Source organism: Pristiophorus japonicus, chromosome 3 (genome assembly GCF_044704955.1).
Source record: "Pristiophorus japonicus isolate sPriJap1 chromosome 3, sPriJap1.hap1, whole genome shotgun sequence".
NCBI lineage: Eukaryota > Metazoa > Chordata > Chondrichthyes > Pristiophoridae > Pristiophorus > Pristiophorus japonicus.
This window is the reverse complement of record NC_091979.1, coordinates 22,385,765-22,400,469: the sequence shown is the minus strand read 5'-3', so window position 1 is coordinate 22,400,469 and position 14,705 is coordinate 22,385,765. Positions and strand designations below refer to the sequence as shown.

The window sequence follows — 14,705 nt, the reverse complement described above, 5'->3', positions numbered from 1 at the left end:
CAGCCCGCATTGTGTCCCTGGTTACCGCGGCAACCCGATCTTTTTGGCGCAGATCAAGGCTCCGCTCCCCCCCCCCCCCAAAAAAAATTAAAGGACAGGCTAGGCTGCGCCAAAATGAAGAAATCAAACGGGGAAAACTTGGAACATTTTTTTTGGCGTATTTGGGACCAAAAAAAAAAGGGGGTAACTCTTCAAGTACGCCAAAAAAAAAGCTTTGGGAAAAATTGAGCCCAGGGAACATACACAACCAAATGGGAATTCTTCTAACTTTCTAGTGAAAGTCAGGAAAGTGAAGTTAAGAATAGTAAACCGATTGCTCTCTCTTGGAGACATTTGTGTCCTTGCCTATGAACTTTTTTTTAAAAAGACAACCACTTTGAGAGCCTGGCCACTGCCCAAGACATCAGGAACAAACAGTGGAAGATGAGCAAAGATCTTTTGATAAGACCACCTGAAAGCCAGAGATGGCTTGTATCGGACGGCATCGAATGTGTGGACGTGAGTTGTAGTATATGAAGCAATTAGCCTGCGGAAACCCATGGAGAATTGGCACTGAAGAACAGGTCTCTGACATGCTGAGCTACTTGACAACAGCAAGACATGAAATGTTTAATATGGCTCAGGAAGTGAGACAATTTCTAAAGCATTGACGCATACTCCCATCGAGACACTATCTAATTAATAAAAAAAAATGCAGGATAGAGTTAAACACACTGGTGCCTGTTAGAGGGAATGAAATTTAGCAAGAATTATCCACAAGATGGATACGAATAAAAGTCAGATCTGGAGAATCTTTTAAGTGCATGACTTGTTGATTAGTTGTTTCTTGACAATGTCTGTTTTCTTTGTCTGTATCTTTGTTGCTCAACATGTATGCACTTAGTTGACGGCTGCGAAGCCAAGTCGCTGATTGCAGTGCGGGCAGGCACAGCAGGAGGGGCGAAGGAGCGGCAAGAATTTGTAGAGGGAAGTGACCGGGGCCCAGGAGAGGCGTGAGTCTGGGGCCCAGAAGAGGCGAGGGCCCGGAGCAGCACGGGCCAGCCCACACTGCGATATGTGTGCGCACCATGTCCGTGCAGCAGAGCTGGTCTCCACTTGTCTGTGGTAATCCTTGCCACTGGACCAAGACCTCGCTCTGTCAAGCCCGTGTGGTGGCTGGTGTGCAACGGCCACCACACGTTAAAAAAACCCACGCACAGGCCTCTTCCACCCTTCACGATGTAGTTCGGGACCTGGAATATTAGGTCCTTCATTGAAACACCTGTAAACTTATCTCTTTTTGGCATGGAAGCAGGTCATCCTCGCTTTGCGGGACTGCCTATGATGATGACTTCGTTGACGTACTAGGGATTGTGAGACTGAATTCTAACTTTAACTGTAATTGTATTTTATCGGTAACAGAGCGTGGGAAAAGCCAGTGCGAATCCAGCATGAGGTGGTTTTAGTGGTGCTTCCTGTACCATGTTTTAGGGGTTTAACAGGACCCGTCTCAAAACCTGTGTTTAAGTGAAACCAAGTAAATGAGATACTTAAGTATAAGCTGCACAATTACGTGACACAATATTTCAGCACATTCTTACGTTCATATTATTTCACGCGCTCTGGTAGTTCTCCAACTTGTAATGATAGTATATTTAATATATGTATCCCGTGTAGCAAGACTTTGATGCATAAGCCATTGTCTATGACTAACCAGCACTAAAAAGAACCTAATTAATTAAAACACACCGCAATGTTATATCCGAAGCAACGTCGAGGAGACCCCAGGTTGGGTGAGATCAGGAAAGAACACAAGAAACAGAGGATACCCCAGGCGGGGCAGAATTGGAACACTGGAACAGTGAATTACATTTCAGTAAGGGGTCAGTCGTTGCTTGTCTCTCTCAAAGGAATGGACTGTAAGAAAAGGAGAAATATTCATGACAATGGATAACTTAGATTTTACGGCAATGCTTATCAGAAAGTGGATTAAGGTAGTTGAGGAATGCTTAAAATATTTCATCCTCGAGGTGGGCACTTGTAAGGAAGACTGGTATTGGAGATTAATATATATTTTCAATTTGTAGTCATTGACCAAACTAATCTTACCCATGATTCTCTGTGGGCATGGGTATGTAAGAGGCTGCTCAAATGTATGCAAAGGCAGTCAAAACAGCTCTTGACTGAACTCAGACAGAGAAGCAGACAAATGCTGCAAGTGATGGTTAATATAAAGGAGTAAAATGAGACAGTTTGAAAGGGGTTCCTTGGTATAACTTGGGAGCTAGGCGCAAGAGAGATAAGATAACATTCCAATGTGCAATCGTGATCTCTGTAGGGAGTGGTCAGGCTACCAGCTCTGGTTTGAGCAATAATGGTATTTTGACCACTAGATTCAGTTAAAAAGGGTGATTTTATTGAAATATGGACACTGGCCAAGCAAACCTTTGGTAAGAAATTAAAACAGCGATACTCACAAGAATACCTTTGCACAGAAACTTCTGGAATAGCAACTAACAGATTTAAGATGACATCAGCTGTGCTCGGAAGTTTCCAGAGACCTGCGAGCTTTCGTTCAACTATCGCCTTTTTTTTTTAAGTATGCTACTGCTGTAAGCTTAATAAATCTGATCCATTGCACAAACAATACTGACTGCTGCCTATTGGTGTTGCCTTGTCCAAGAACCCTTAAAAAGTGCTACAAATTGGCACAGCCAGGTGGGACAAAGACAAAGCAGTCAGTGTTGTATAGGCAGTTCGACGTCGCGAGTGGCCTCCTGTCACTCTCGAAGAGCGATTAAGCCAAGGGGAAGTGAAGAGTGCTCGTGAATGCCTGCCGATAGTTTTGATGTTAAGAGATCTGTTAAGAAAATGGGGGCTAGTAAGAGTTTGGTTAATGCGTAGAAGAAAAAATTAGACAAAGGTGTCTGTGAGGATGAAGTACAGGTATTATTGATGGAATGTTTAACCAAAGGAGATCTTGGAAGAAGTGTTAAACATTATTCAGGAATGTGTGTGTTTAAAAAAGGTTAAAGGTGATAAGGCTACTCGGCTCTTATAACCCAACTTTTCCCACCATAGCTTGGGGGTCCATTCCTTTATATTTTTCCCCGATATAAATCTTTTTCTACTTTTAAGGTGCTATAAAAATGCACAGTGTCATCATCATCATAGGCAGTCCCTCGGAATCGAGGGAGACTTGCTTCCACTCTTAACATGAGTTCTGAGGTGGCTGAACAGTCCAATACGAGAACCACAGTCCCTGTCACAGGTGGGACAGATAGTCGTTGAGGGGAGCGGAGGGTGGGACAGGTTTGCCGCACGCTCTTTCCGCTGCCTGCGCTTGATTTCTGTATGCTCTCGGCGGCGATACTCGAGGTGCTCAGCGCCCTCCCGGATGCACTTCCTTCACTTGGGGCCGGGTTTTGCACGGTGTAGTTGCATGATCGTGGATTATTTCCATGCTTGTGGATGGAGAATTGTGATGTGATTTATCACAGAATCGCAGAAGGAGGCTAATTGGCCCATCGTGCTCTTTGATCGAACTTGCCAATTCGCCCCATTTCACCTGCTCTTTCTCAAAAGCCCTGCAAATTTATACTTTTCAAGTTCATTTCAAAAAGTACTTCACTGGCTGCGAAGGTCACAAAAGCTGCAACATAAATGCAAGACTATTTCTTCTTTCCTTATATATCCAATTGCCTTTTGAAAGTTACGACTGAATCTGCTTCCACCGCTCTTTGAGGCAGTGCATTCCAAAGCAAAACAACTCGCTGCGTAAATAACATTGGGCCTGAAATTCGGGTCGCAGGCTTCCTTCGGACGAACGCCTCCGACCGAGAATTTTTTTACGAAAATGGTGTTCCCGGAGACGCCTGCGACTGCGGTGGGAGGCCTTCTCTTCCTGCACTTCGGAGCATGCTCCCGTCCGCGAGGTTCGCATGTAGAAGCTGGAATCACGCGAGACTGGACAACCAATCACGGTACAGCATTCTCATTGCTAGCAATGAGAACTCCGTATCTCGGAGTTCTTATTGCTAACAGTGAGAAAAAAACCCGAAACACATAACATAAAAAATAAAAAAAACAGCTCACCTATTTAAAATTAATTGAAGTTAAAGTTAATTAAATGTTTTAGAAAAAAAAAAGTTTGCATTTTGTTTGTGTGAGTGTTTTGATAGGGTTTAAAATAAACTTACCTTAGTGGACAGGGTTTTTAACATAAAAATGTGTATTTAAATTTGACTTTTATATGCTTTAAAACTCTTACGCTGGTAAAAGTAGGCTATGCGCTGGGCAAGAGTTAGCCCAATCTCACTCGCGCGAATGTCCTGGCTGCAGGTATGCGGAGGATCTGTCAGGCCAAAACTTGACAGAGCGGAAAAGCCGGTTTTCGGCACGTGTGCATTGCGTGCCAATAACCGGCTTTTGTGGGGCCTCGCCGGATCCGTACGTAAACCGTACCGACCGGGCGAGGCCGGAATTTTAGCCCCAATATTCTTATCTTCCCCCTGGTTCTCTTGCCAAATCTGTGCTATTAACCCTGCCGCCAGTGGAAACAGTACATTTACATATGGATTACTTTATACACGACTGGAAGTAAATCACTACAAGTATTTTAAAAAGGGTAAAAGGATTTGAATCAGTAAACTATTAGTTAAAAGTGGTCAAATTAAAGGTAAAATGATAAGCCAAACAATAAGACAGAATATGGTACAGAATGAAAAAGGTAAGTAAAGTATTCAATAATATAATAATAAAGTATTGCAATGTGAGACTGTTTTATGATTGCAATCTCAATCGATACAGGTGAGAGTAACATCAAAACACAAGGTGACAAGGGAAGGAAAACGCACCATAGTCAGTCACAGAGATGACTTTGGCCAGAGTGATCTTACTGTTCTGAGAACTTAATAACAACAACAACAACTTGTATCTATATAGCATCGTAAATGGAGTGAAACATCCCCAGGCACTTCACAGGAGTATTGTGAGATGCAAAATTTGACACCAAGCCGTAAAAGTAGAAATTAGCACAGGTGACCTGAAGCTCTTTCAAGGAGGTATGCTTTAAGGAGCGGCTTGAAGGGGAAAAAAGAGGTAGAGAGGCGGAGAGGTTTAGGGAGGGAGTTCCAGAGTTTGGGGAACAGAGGGCACAGCCTCAAAATACGGGGGAGCCAATTTAAAACCGAGTTTGTAAAGTCCTGTCCCCTCATTATAGATTCACACGAGGCATGTAGTGAAGTCAAGGTCACTCTGGACCTGCACCTTTATTTCTCAGCTCTGGAATGCTGCACTTGCCTGAGACCTGTCCTTATATACCTGTCTCTTGCAAGTGCACCCCTGGTGGTAAGGTATGCTGGTGGTTACAGGTCATATCTTATTACAGTCATGTATAGCATGTTAGGATACAGTTATATATAATAATGTAAGATACATGACAGAGTTGAGAAGGAATTTCTTCTCCCAGAGGGTTGTGAATCTGTGGAATTCTCTGCCCAAGGAACCAAGGAGGCGGGTAAGTGGAGCTGAGTCCAAGGCCAGATCAGCCATGATCTTGTTGAATGGCGGAGCAGGCTTGAGGGGCTAGATGGCCCACTCCCGTTCCTAATTCTTATGTTCTTATGTTCTTATGTTCAATGGTTGAGCGATTATAATCAGGGATGCTCAAGAGGACAGAATTAGAGGAGCGCAGGCATCTCGGGGGTTGTGGGGCTGGAGGAGATTACAGAGATAGGGAGGGGCGAAGCCATGGAGGGATTTGAAAATAAGAATAAGAATCTTGAAATCAAGGCGTTGCTTAACGGTAAGTCAATGTAGGTCAGCAAGCACAGGGGTGGTGATGGGTAAGCGAGACTTGGTGCGAGTTAGGACACAGGTAGCCGAGTTTTGCATTACCTCCAGTTTACGTAGGGTAGAATGTGGGTGGCCAGCCAGGAGTGCATTAAAATAGTCAAGTCTAGAGGTAACAAAGGCATGGATGAGGGTTTCAGCAGCAGATGAGCTGAGGCAAGGGTGGAGACGAACGATGTTATGGAGGTGGAAATAGGCGGTCTTAGTTAGAAGCATAGAAACATAGAAAATAGATGCAGGAGCAGGCCATTCAGCCCTACTAGCCTGCACCGCCATTCAATGAGTTCATGGCTGAACATGAAACTTCAGTACCCCCTTCCTGCTTTCTCGCCATACCCCTTGATCCCCCGAGTAGTAAGGACTTCATCTAACTCCCTTTTGAATATATTTAGTGAATTGGCCTCAACTACTTTCTGTGGTAGAGAATTCCACAGGTTCACCACTCTCTGGGTGAAGAAGTTTCTCCTCATCTCGGTCCTAAATGGCTTACCCCTTATCCTTAGACTGTGACCCCTGGTTCTGGACTTCCCCAACATTGGGAACATTCTTCCTGCATCTAACCTGTCTAAACCCATCAGAATTTTAAACGTTTCTATGAGGTCCCCTCTCATTCTTCTGAACTCCAGTGAATACAAGCCCAGTTGATCCAGTCTTTCTTGATAGGTCAGTCCCACCATCCCGGGAATCAGTCTGGTGAATCTTCGCTGCACTCCCTCAATAGCAAGAATGTCCTTCCTCAAGTTAGGAGACCAAAACTGTACACAATACTCCAGGTGTGGCTTCACCTTATGCTGCGGACATGTGGTCGAAAGCTCATTTCAGGGTCAAAGATGACACCAAGGTTGCGAACAGTCTGGTTCAGCCTCAGACAGATGTTAAGGAGAGAGATGGAGTCAGTGGCTGGGGAACGGAATCTGTGGTGGGGACTGAAAACAATGGCTTTGGTCTTTCCAATATTCAATTGGAAAAAAATGTCTGTTCATCCAGAACTGGATGTCTGACAAACAGTCTGACAATTTAGAGAGCATGGAGGGGTCAAGAGAAGTGGTGGTGAGGTCGAGCTGGGTGTCATCAGCGTACATGTTGAAACTGTTTTCGGATGATGTCACCAAGAGTGAAGATGTAGATGAGAAATAGGCCTTCAATGTCAAACAATGTCCAAAGATGCTTCACAGAATTGGGAGGGGTGACAGCATGCTGGAGGGCCTGAGGGAGGACAAGCTGGTTGGACAGTTGGAGGGGGTGGGATGAGGGTTTTTTTTTGAGGGGATTTGGTGACGACCCTAACCTATCGTGGACACAAAATTGACATCCGGCGTATGCGCTTGCTATGGTTCTCCGACTATTTACATTGCACATGCATATACACACATGCACACACACACACACACACACACATGCTCACGCCGAGACACACAGACACAGATACTCACACCCATACAGTCACATACACAGACACAGACGCTCACACCAATAGGCATGTTCACCCCTATACACAAACACACACACACACACATGTTCACCCCTATACACACACGTTTACCCCTATACACACACGTTTACCCCTATGAACGTACATGTTCACCCTTATACACACATGTTCACCCCTATATACACAGATACATGTGTAAACCCCTATACACACACACGCACACACACATGTTCACCTTTATACACACACACACATGTTCATCCCTATACACACACACACATGTTCACCCCTATACACACACACGTTTACCCCTATACATACACGTTTACCCCTATGAACGCACATGTTCACCCCTATACACACATGTTCGCCCCTATATACACATAGATACATGTGTCGACCCCTATACACACACACACACACACACACACAGATGTTGACGCCCACACATGCTCATGCCCACTCACACTCATGCCAATACAGCACATGCGGGCTAACACCCACACACTCAGGGACACACACACACACACATGCACACACGCTCACCCACACACAGATGCTCACGCTCACATGCACACCCATGTCCATCTATACACACAGACCCCGCGAGCACACGTGATGGAGTGTGCGCGCACATACACACATACGCACGTATATAAACACACGCAAATTATAGGTAAGTGTTCAGAAAACTGAAAAAATATATCAAATAGTATCACATGTCAAACACACACAAATTATAAGTGTTCAGAAATCGGAATATAAAATATACCCAATAGTATCATCTGTCTCTCTCATCCTGATTTACACCAGTGGCATAAACACCCATGACAATCTCGAAATTGATTATATATATTGTATCAAAATCCAACAGACATGTCAGGATAGCGCTCCCAGAATTGTGTGAATTTCCAGCACTGACAGTGATCACTTTTTCTAGTTCAATTTCAAAGCCAATTTTTTTTTGGACCAGCCTTCGTTTTTTGTTAACTTTTTGTCAGTTGTAATCAGTGCAAATACTAACCGGTGATAGTTTCTTGAGAGGGGGGAGATCGTTTTGCTCCTCGTCATCTGCGGGAGAGTAAAGAGCGGGTGAGAGAGAGTGAGAGTGTAAAGAAACGACTTTAACACAGATGAAAATACGTTCAGCTTAAAAAAATATTCACGGCACAAGCTAGGAGAGAAGGGCAGCAGTTACATGCTAATAGGCACAATGCTAAAAGTGCTAAGTTTTAAAAGTAAACAGGATTCTCATTTGCAAAAAAAAAAATCATGAGCAAAAGAATTAATCTTGTAAAAACAAATATTGACCTGGCTACATACCAATTGTGTTCTTGACCATTTTGGGGCAGAGTTTTTAGCAAAGTTTGCAATGAGGTGTTGCAGCCTTTCTCTCTCTCTCTGCAGCAAACCAATGACCTGTTCTGCGAGGTTTTTTGTTAATGTGTCACTTGTCGATGAACAGTCCAGTCCACAGGATCCGGAAGGGACTGGCGAATAGCTTTTCCTGCATGTTTTGACAGCTCTCAGTGAGTGGTGGATTGTCTGCCTGGGACCTTTAGATACTCCTTCCAAAAATTGGGAAAGACAGGGAAAGGGCAGGGGTCTGGGACAAAAGCGTATATCTGCGCTTTCTAGTTTTCTGCATGCGTGCACGAACTAACACTTTCCCAGGCAGCGTGACTTTTTTATGCATCCTGCAACACTGTCTCTGTTTATGACGTTTCAGCCTTGAAATTAAATCGCCACAAAACACATTTGCCATCTCCCACTTCCCAAATGTACAGTGCACTCTTTAAAACGAGTAGAAAGTTGTTTGCGCGTCGGTGTTTTTTTTGCATGTTAAACTTTTACACAAGATAGATAATCCTCAGCACATTCCAATTTCAGACTGAACCGTGCAATGATTATGCAACAAGATTGGCGAGCTAGAGGTGGTGGCTTGCCAAAAAGAACACAGTCACTTTTTAAGTGCAGTTACAGTCTTTATGCCGGCAATTAAAAAAAAATATTCGTTCACGGGCATGTGTGAGCAGCCAGCTAGGCTGGGAGGGCTCTTAACCGGGTGTAATGTAGCCAAGTTTGCTGATGATATAAAGATGGGTGGGAAAGCAAATTGTGAGGAGGACATAAAACAATCTTCAACGGGACATTGACAGGCTAAGTGAGTATTGACAGATGGGAGTATAATGTGGGACAATGTGAGGTTATCCGCTTTGGCAGAAATAATAGAAAAGCAAATTAATTGAAATGGAGAAAAATTGCAAAATGCTGCAGTGTAGAGGGGACCTGTGGGTCCTTGTGCATGAAACACAAAAAGTTAGTGTTTTTTATATAAACCTGTAAATACCTTGTTTAACCAAAAGAGGGCTCATTCCCTGGAGTCCCAAGGGATCCCAGAATCCTTGGGAGCACCTGTACTTAAGGAGGCCTCACAGGCTGGAGAGGTACTCTGGAGACCTGCAATAAAAGACTAAGGTCACACTTTACTTTGAACTGTCCAGTCAGACTCTTTATTCATACACGACAACTGGCGACGAGATACAGATGACGAACCCCACCGCAACGATGCAGAGATCAGTGGGTATCCTGGAGAAATTTTCGGAGGGAGATGATTGGGAAACCTTCGTGGAGCGACTCGATCAATACTTCGTGGCCAACAAGCTGGAAGGAGAAGCGAACACTGCCAAACGAAGAGAGATTCTCCTCACCGTTTGCAGGGCACCAACGTATGGCCTCATGAAAAATCTGCTTGATCCAGCAAAACCCACAGAGAAATCGTATGATGATTTGTGCACACTGGTCCAGGAGCACCTTAACCTGAAGGAAAGCGTTCTGATGGCGGGGTACCGATTCTGCACGTGCAAGAAGTCTGAAGGCCAGGAAGTGGTGAGCTATGTGACCAAGCTAAGACGCCTTGCGAGACATTGCGAATTTGAAGGACATTTGGAGCACATGCTCAGGGACTTCTTTGTACTTGGCATTGGCCAGGAAGTAATACTTCACAAACTTTTGACTGCAGAGACCCCAACCTTAAGTAAAGCCATAGCGATAGCCCAGGCGCTCATCGCCACCATTGACAATACTAATCAAATCTCTCAGCACACGAGTGCTGCTACAATTACTGTGAACAAAGTAATGTTGTTTTCGAATCATAACATACAGGGCAGGTTTCAGATGCCTGCAGCTGCAAGTCTGCAGATGTCTCAGTGTCCACCATCAAGGGTGATGAATGCAAGGCCATTAATACCTTGTTGGCAATGCGGGTGTGATCATCGTTTCCATTCATGCCGCTTCAAAGGGTACGTTTGCAAGGGCTGTGGAACAATGGGACAACTCTAATGTATGTGCAGGCGAGCTGCAAACCCTGCTAATCCTGCAAACCACCATGTTGCAGAGGAGGATAGATCCATGGCGGATCATGACAATCCAGAGCCTCAGAGCGAGGAGGCAGAGGTATATGGGGTATACACATTTACCACAGAATGTCCCCCGATAATGCTGAAGGTGGAATTAAATGGACTCCTGGTGACAATGGAGCTGGACACGGCCGCGACCCAGTCCATTATGAGCAAAAAGATTTTCGATAAATTGTGGTGCAGCAAGGCCTTAAGGTCAGTCCTGACTCCCATTCGCACTAAACTGAGAACTTACACAAAGGATCTGATTCCTGTAATCAGCAGTGCTGCTGTAAAGATCTCCTACGATGGAGTGGTGCACAAGTTACCACTCTGGTGGTACCGGGCGATGGCCCCACGCTGCTCGATAGGGGCTGGCTGGGGAAGATACGCTGGAACTGGGACGACATCCGAGTGCTCTCGCCCGTTGACGACACTTTGTGTGCCCAGGTCCTAAACAAATTCCCTTCGCAGTTCGAACCAGGCATCGGGAAGTTCCAAGGAGCAAAAGTGCAGATCCACCTAATTCCAGGGGGGCGCGACCCATCCATCACGAGGTGAGAGCAGTACCGTACATGATGAGAGAGAGCGTGGAGATCGAGCTGGACCGGCTGCAATGAGAGGGCATCATTTCACCGATCAAATTCAACGAGTGGGCCAGTCCGATTATTCCAGTCCTCAAGGGAGAAGGCACCATCAGAATCTGTGGTGATTACTGTAAGGGGAGCTTGGGGTGTGGGTTCGAATCCACACTCCCCTTGGGTTCTGTACAGCTCCTTTCCACCCAGCAGCTAGCAACCCTTTCAAGAACTGACCCCAAACCTTTTTTCCTACTGCTCCAGCTGCATTCCCCCTCCAGCAGCCTTTCCTCCACACACTTTTTCCAACCTCTGTTCTCCCAGTTCTTCTCCACCCACTTCTGCAAGTCTTTTCACACAACTGTTTTTCTTCACCTTTCTGCAAGCTTTCCTCTCCACACCTTTCCTCCACTGTGAACTTTTCCCAATTTTCTGGTGGTTCTGTGTCCTATATTTGTATTCAATTCCGTCTGGCCTTTTCGCGCTCAAACCCAGCGAGTGGTCCATTGTGTAAGTTTGGGCGGGGAGATAGCTTTGAATATTTAATCAGAAGATGTCACAGGTACACGCAAGTGTCAGGACAAGGGTATTGTTACGGGGCACATTGGTGCCTGAAAGTCTGTAGGTCCTTTGTTATAGTCCTGGGAGTCAGTGGGCCATTCCTGCAGTGATCCCAGGGCCATTGTCCATTGTCCATATTAATTAGTCAGATGATGGCCCACATTCGTAGTTTGATTTGTGGGCCCATTTTCAAACTGGGCCGGGGAGTCCTTATTGGTTGAAGATTTCCCCGCTTCAGGCCCGACTCGACCCCTGATTGGCCTGCCAGAATGCACTTTTCCCCCATTGGCCAGTGCCTCTGTCTCGCTTGTGAGCCAGACCCCACAATGTCTGTATCCACCCACACGTTTTCCCAGCCTGCTTTTACTTGGCCAAAAATGTTCATTTAGTGTATGGAACAATCCGATGTTAGTTTTCTTGTCCTTAGGGTGTTTCAAATAAAAAATGCCGTGGATTTTCGTCCCTTACATTACAAAGTAACTATCAATCATTTCTCCCTGCAGGATCAATACCCATTACCAAAGGCAGACAACTTTTTTGCGATGCTGGCGGGAGGAAAGACGTTTATAAACTGGACGTGACCTCGGCCTACATGACGCAGGAGCTAGCGGAATCATCGAAGCACCTTACCTGCATCATCCCACACAAAAGTCTCTTCATTTACAACAGATGCCTGTTTGGGATTCGATCAACTGCGGCGATATTGCAGAGAAAGATAGAAAGCTTCCTGAAGTCGGTCCCGCGCGTTGTGATCTTTCAGGACGACATCTTGTTACAGGTCGGGACACAGTCGAGCATCTGCAGAACCTGGAGGAGGTTCTTAGTCGGCTTAATCGCGTAGGGCTCAGGTTAAAACGCTTGAAGTGGAGTTCCTGGGGAGAAGAATCGCGGCGGACGGCATCAGGCTCGCCGATTCGAAGATGGAAGCAATCGAGAACGCACCGAGGCCACAGAACATGACGGAGCTGCGGTCATTTCTAGGACTCCTGAACTACTTTGGTAACTTCTGACTGGGTCTCAGCACACTGTTAGAACCACTGCACACCTTACTGCATAAAGAAGATGAATGGGTATAGGGTAAAAGCCAAGAAAATACTTTTGTAAAAGCTAGAAAACTGTTATGCTCAAATAAATTGCCTGTGTTGTATAGTCCATGTAAGCGTTTGGTACAAGCATGTGATGCGTTGTCATATGGTGCTGGGTGTGAATTGCAACAAGCTAATGAATCTGGGAAATTGCAACTGGTTGCTTATGCATCCAGAAGTCTATCTAAGGCTGAGAGGGCCTATAGCATGATTGAAAAAGAAGCATTAGCGTGTGTTCATGGGGTAAAGAAAATGCTTCAATATCTGTTTGGGCTCAAATTTGAATTGGAAACTGACCACAAGCCACTGATATCCCTCTTTTAAGGAGATAAATAAGGGGATAAATACGAAAGTAAGGGGATAAATACGAATGCATCAGCCCGCATCCAGAGATGGGCGTTCACATTGTCCATAAACAACTACGCCATCCGCCACAGGCCAGGCACAGAAAACTGTGCCGATGCTCTCAGTAGGTTGACATTGCCCACCACGGGGGTGGAAATGGCACAGATTTAGTTATGGTAATGGAAGCATTTGAGAGTGAGCAATCACCTGTTACCACCTGACAGATTAGAACCTGGACGAGCCAGGACCCCTTAATGTCCTTCGTAAAAAACTGTGTGCTTCATGGGAGCTGGTCCAGTGTCCTATTAGAAATGCAGGAAGAAGTAAAGCCGTACCAGCGGCGCAAAGATGAAATGTTGATACAGGCAGACTGCCTTCTGTGGGGCAATCGGGTAGCGGTACCCAAAAAAGGGCAGGGACACTTTCATTCGTGATCTCCACAGTACCCACCCAGGCATTGTAATGATGAAAGCGATAGCCAGATCCCACGTGTGGTGGCTCAGTATCGATGCAGACTTAGAGTCCTGTGTGCACAAATGTAACACATGTTCACAGTTAAACAATGCACCCAGGGAGGCGCCACTAAGTTTATGGACTTGGCCCTCCAAACTGTGGTCTAGGGTCCATGTCGACTATGCAGGCCCGTTCTTGGGAAAATGTTCCTAGTGATTTTAGATGCATACTCCAAATGGATTGAATGTGAGATAATGTCAACAGGCACGTCCGCTGCCACCACTGAAAGCCTGCGGGCCATGTTTACCACGCACGGCCTGCCTGATGTCCTTGTGAGTGACAATGGGCCGTGTTTCACCAGTGCCGAGTTCAAAGAGTTCATGACCCGCAATGGGATCAAACATGTCACATTTGCCCCGTTCAAACCAGCATCCATCAGGCAGAAAGAGCAGTGCAAACAATCAAGCAGAGCTTGAAGAGGGTAACTGAAGGCTCACTGCATAGAAACATAGAAACATAGAAAATAGGTGCAGGAGTAGGCCATTCGGCCCTTCTAGCCTGCACCGCCATTCAATGAGTTCATGGCTGAACATTCAACTTCAGTACCCCATTCCTGCTTTCTCGCCATACCCCTTGATCCCCCTAGCAGTAAGGACCTCATCTAACTCCTTTTTGAATATATTTAGTGAATTGGCCTCAACAACTTTCTGTGGTAGAGAATTCCACAGGTTCACCACTCTCTGGGTGAAGAAGTTCCTCCGCATCTCGGTCCTAAATGGCTTACCCCTTATCCTTAGACTGTGACCCCTGGTTCTGGACTTCCCCAACATTGGGAACATTCTTCCTGCATCTAACCTGTCTAACCCCGTCAGAATTTTATATGTTTCTATGAGGTCCCCTCTCATTCTTCTGAACTCCAGTGAATACAAGCCCAGTTGATCCAGTCTTTCTTGATAGGTCAGTCCCGCCATCCCGGGAATCAGTCTGGTGAACCTTCGCTGCACTCCCTCAATAGCAAGAA

At 45.5% G+C, this 14,705-nt stretch overlaps 1 protein-coding gene across 2 annotated transcripts in view; it reads right to left on the bottom strand.

Annotated features, from left to right (window-relative positions):
- The window catches only part of slc15a2 (solute carrier family 15 member 2), a 261,524-nt gene extending 252,577 nt beyond the window's left edge, over positions 1–8,947 (bottom strand). The window contains exons 1-2 of one of the 2 annotated variants that reach the window (XM_070875245.1): positions 8,588–8,947; positions 8,289–8,335 (exon numbers count right to left, since the gene is read on the bottom strand). In XM_070875245.1, the coding sequence (XP_070731346.1) occupies positions 8,289–8,335; positions 8,588–8,606 (66 nt within the window). In that variant the 5' untranslated portion in view covers positions 8,607–8,947. The remainder of the gene's footprint in view (positions 1–8,288; positions 8,336–8,587) is intronic. The other variant, XM_070875244.1, reaches the window with a different exon arrangement.
- Between the last annotated feature and the right edge of the window lie 5,758 nt (positions 8,948–14,705).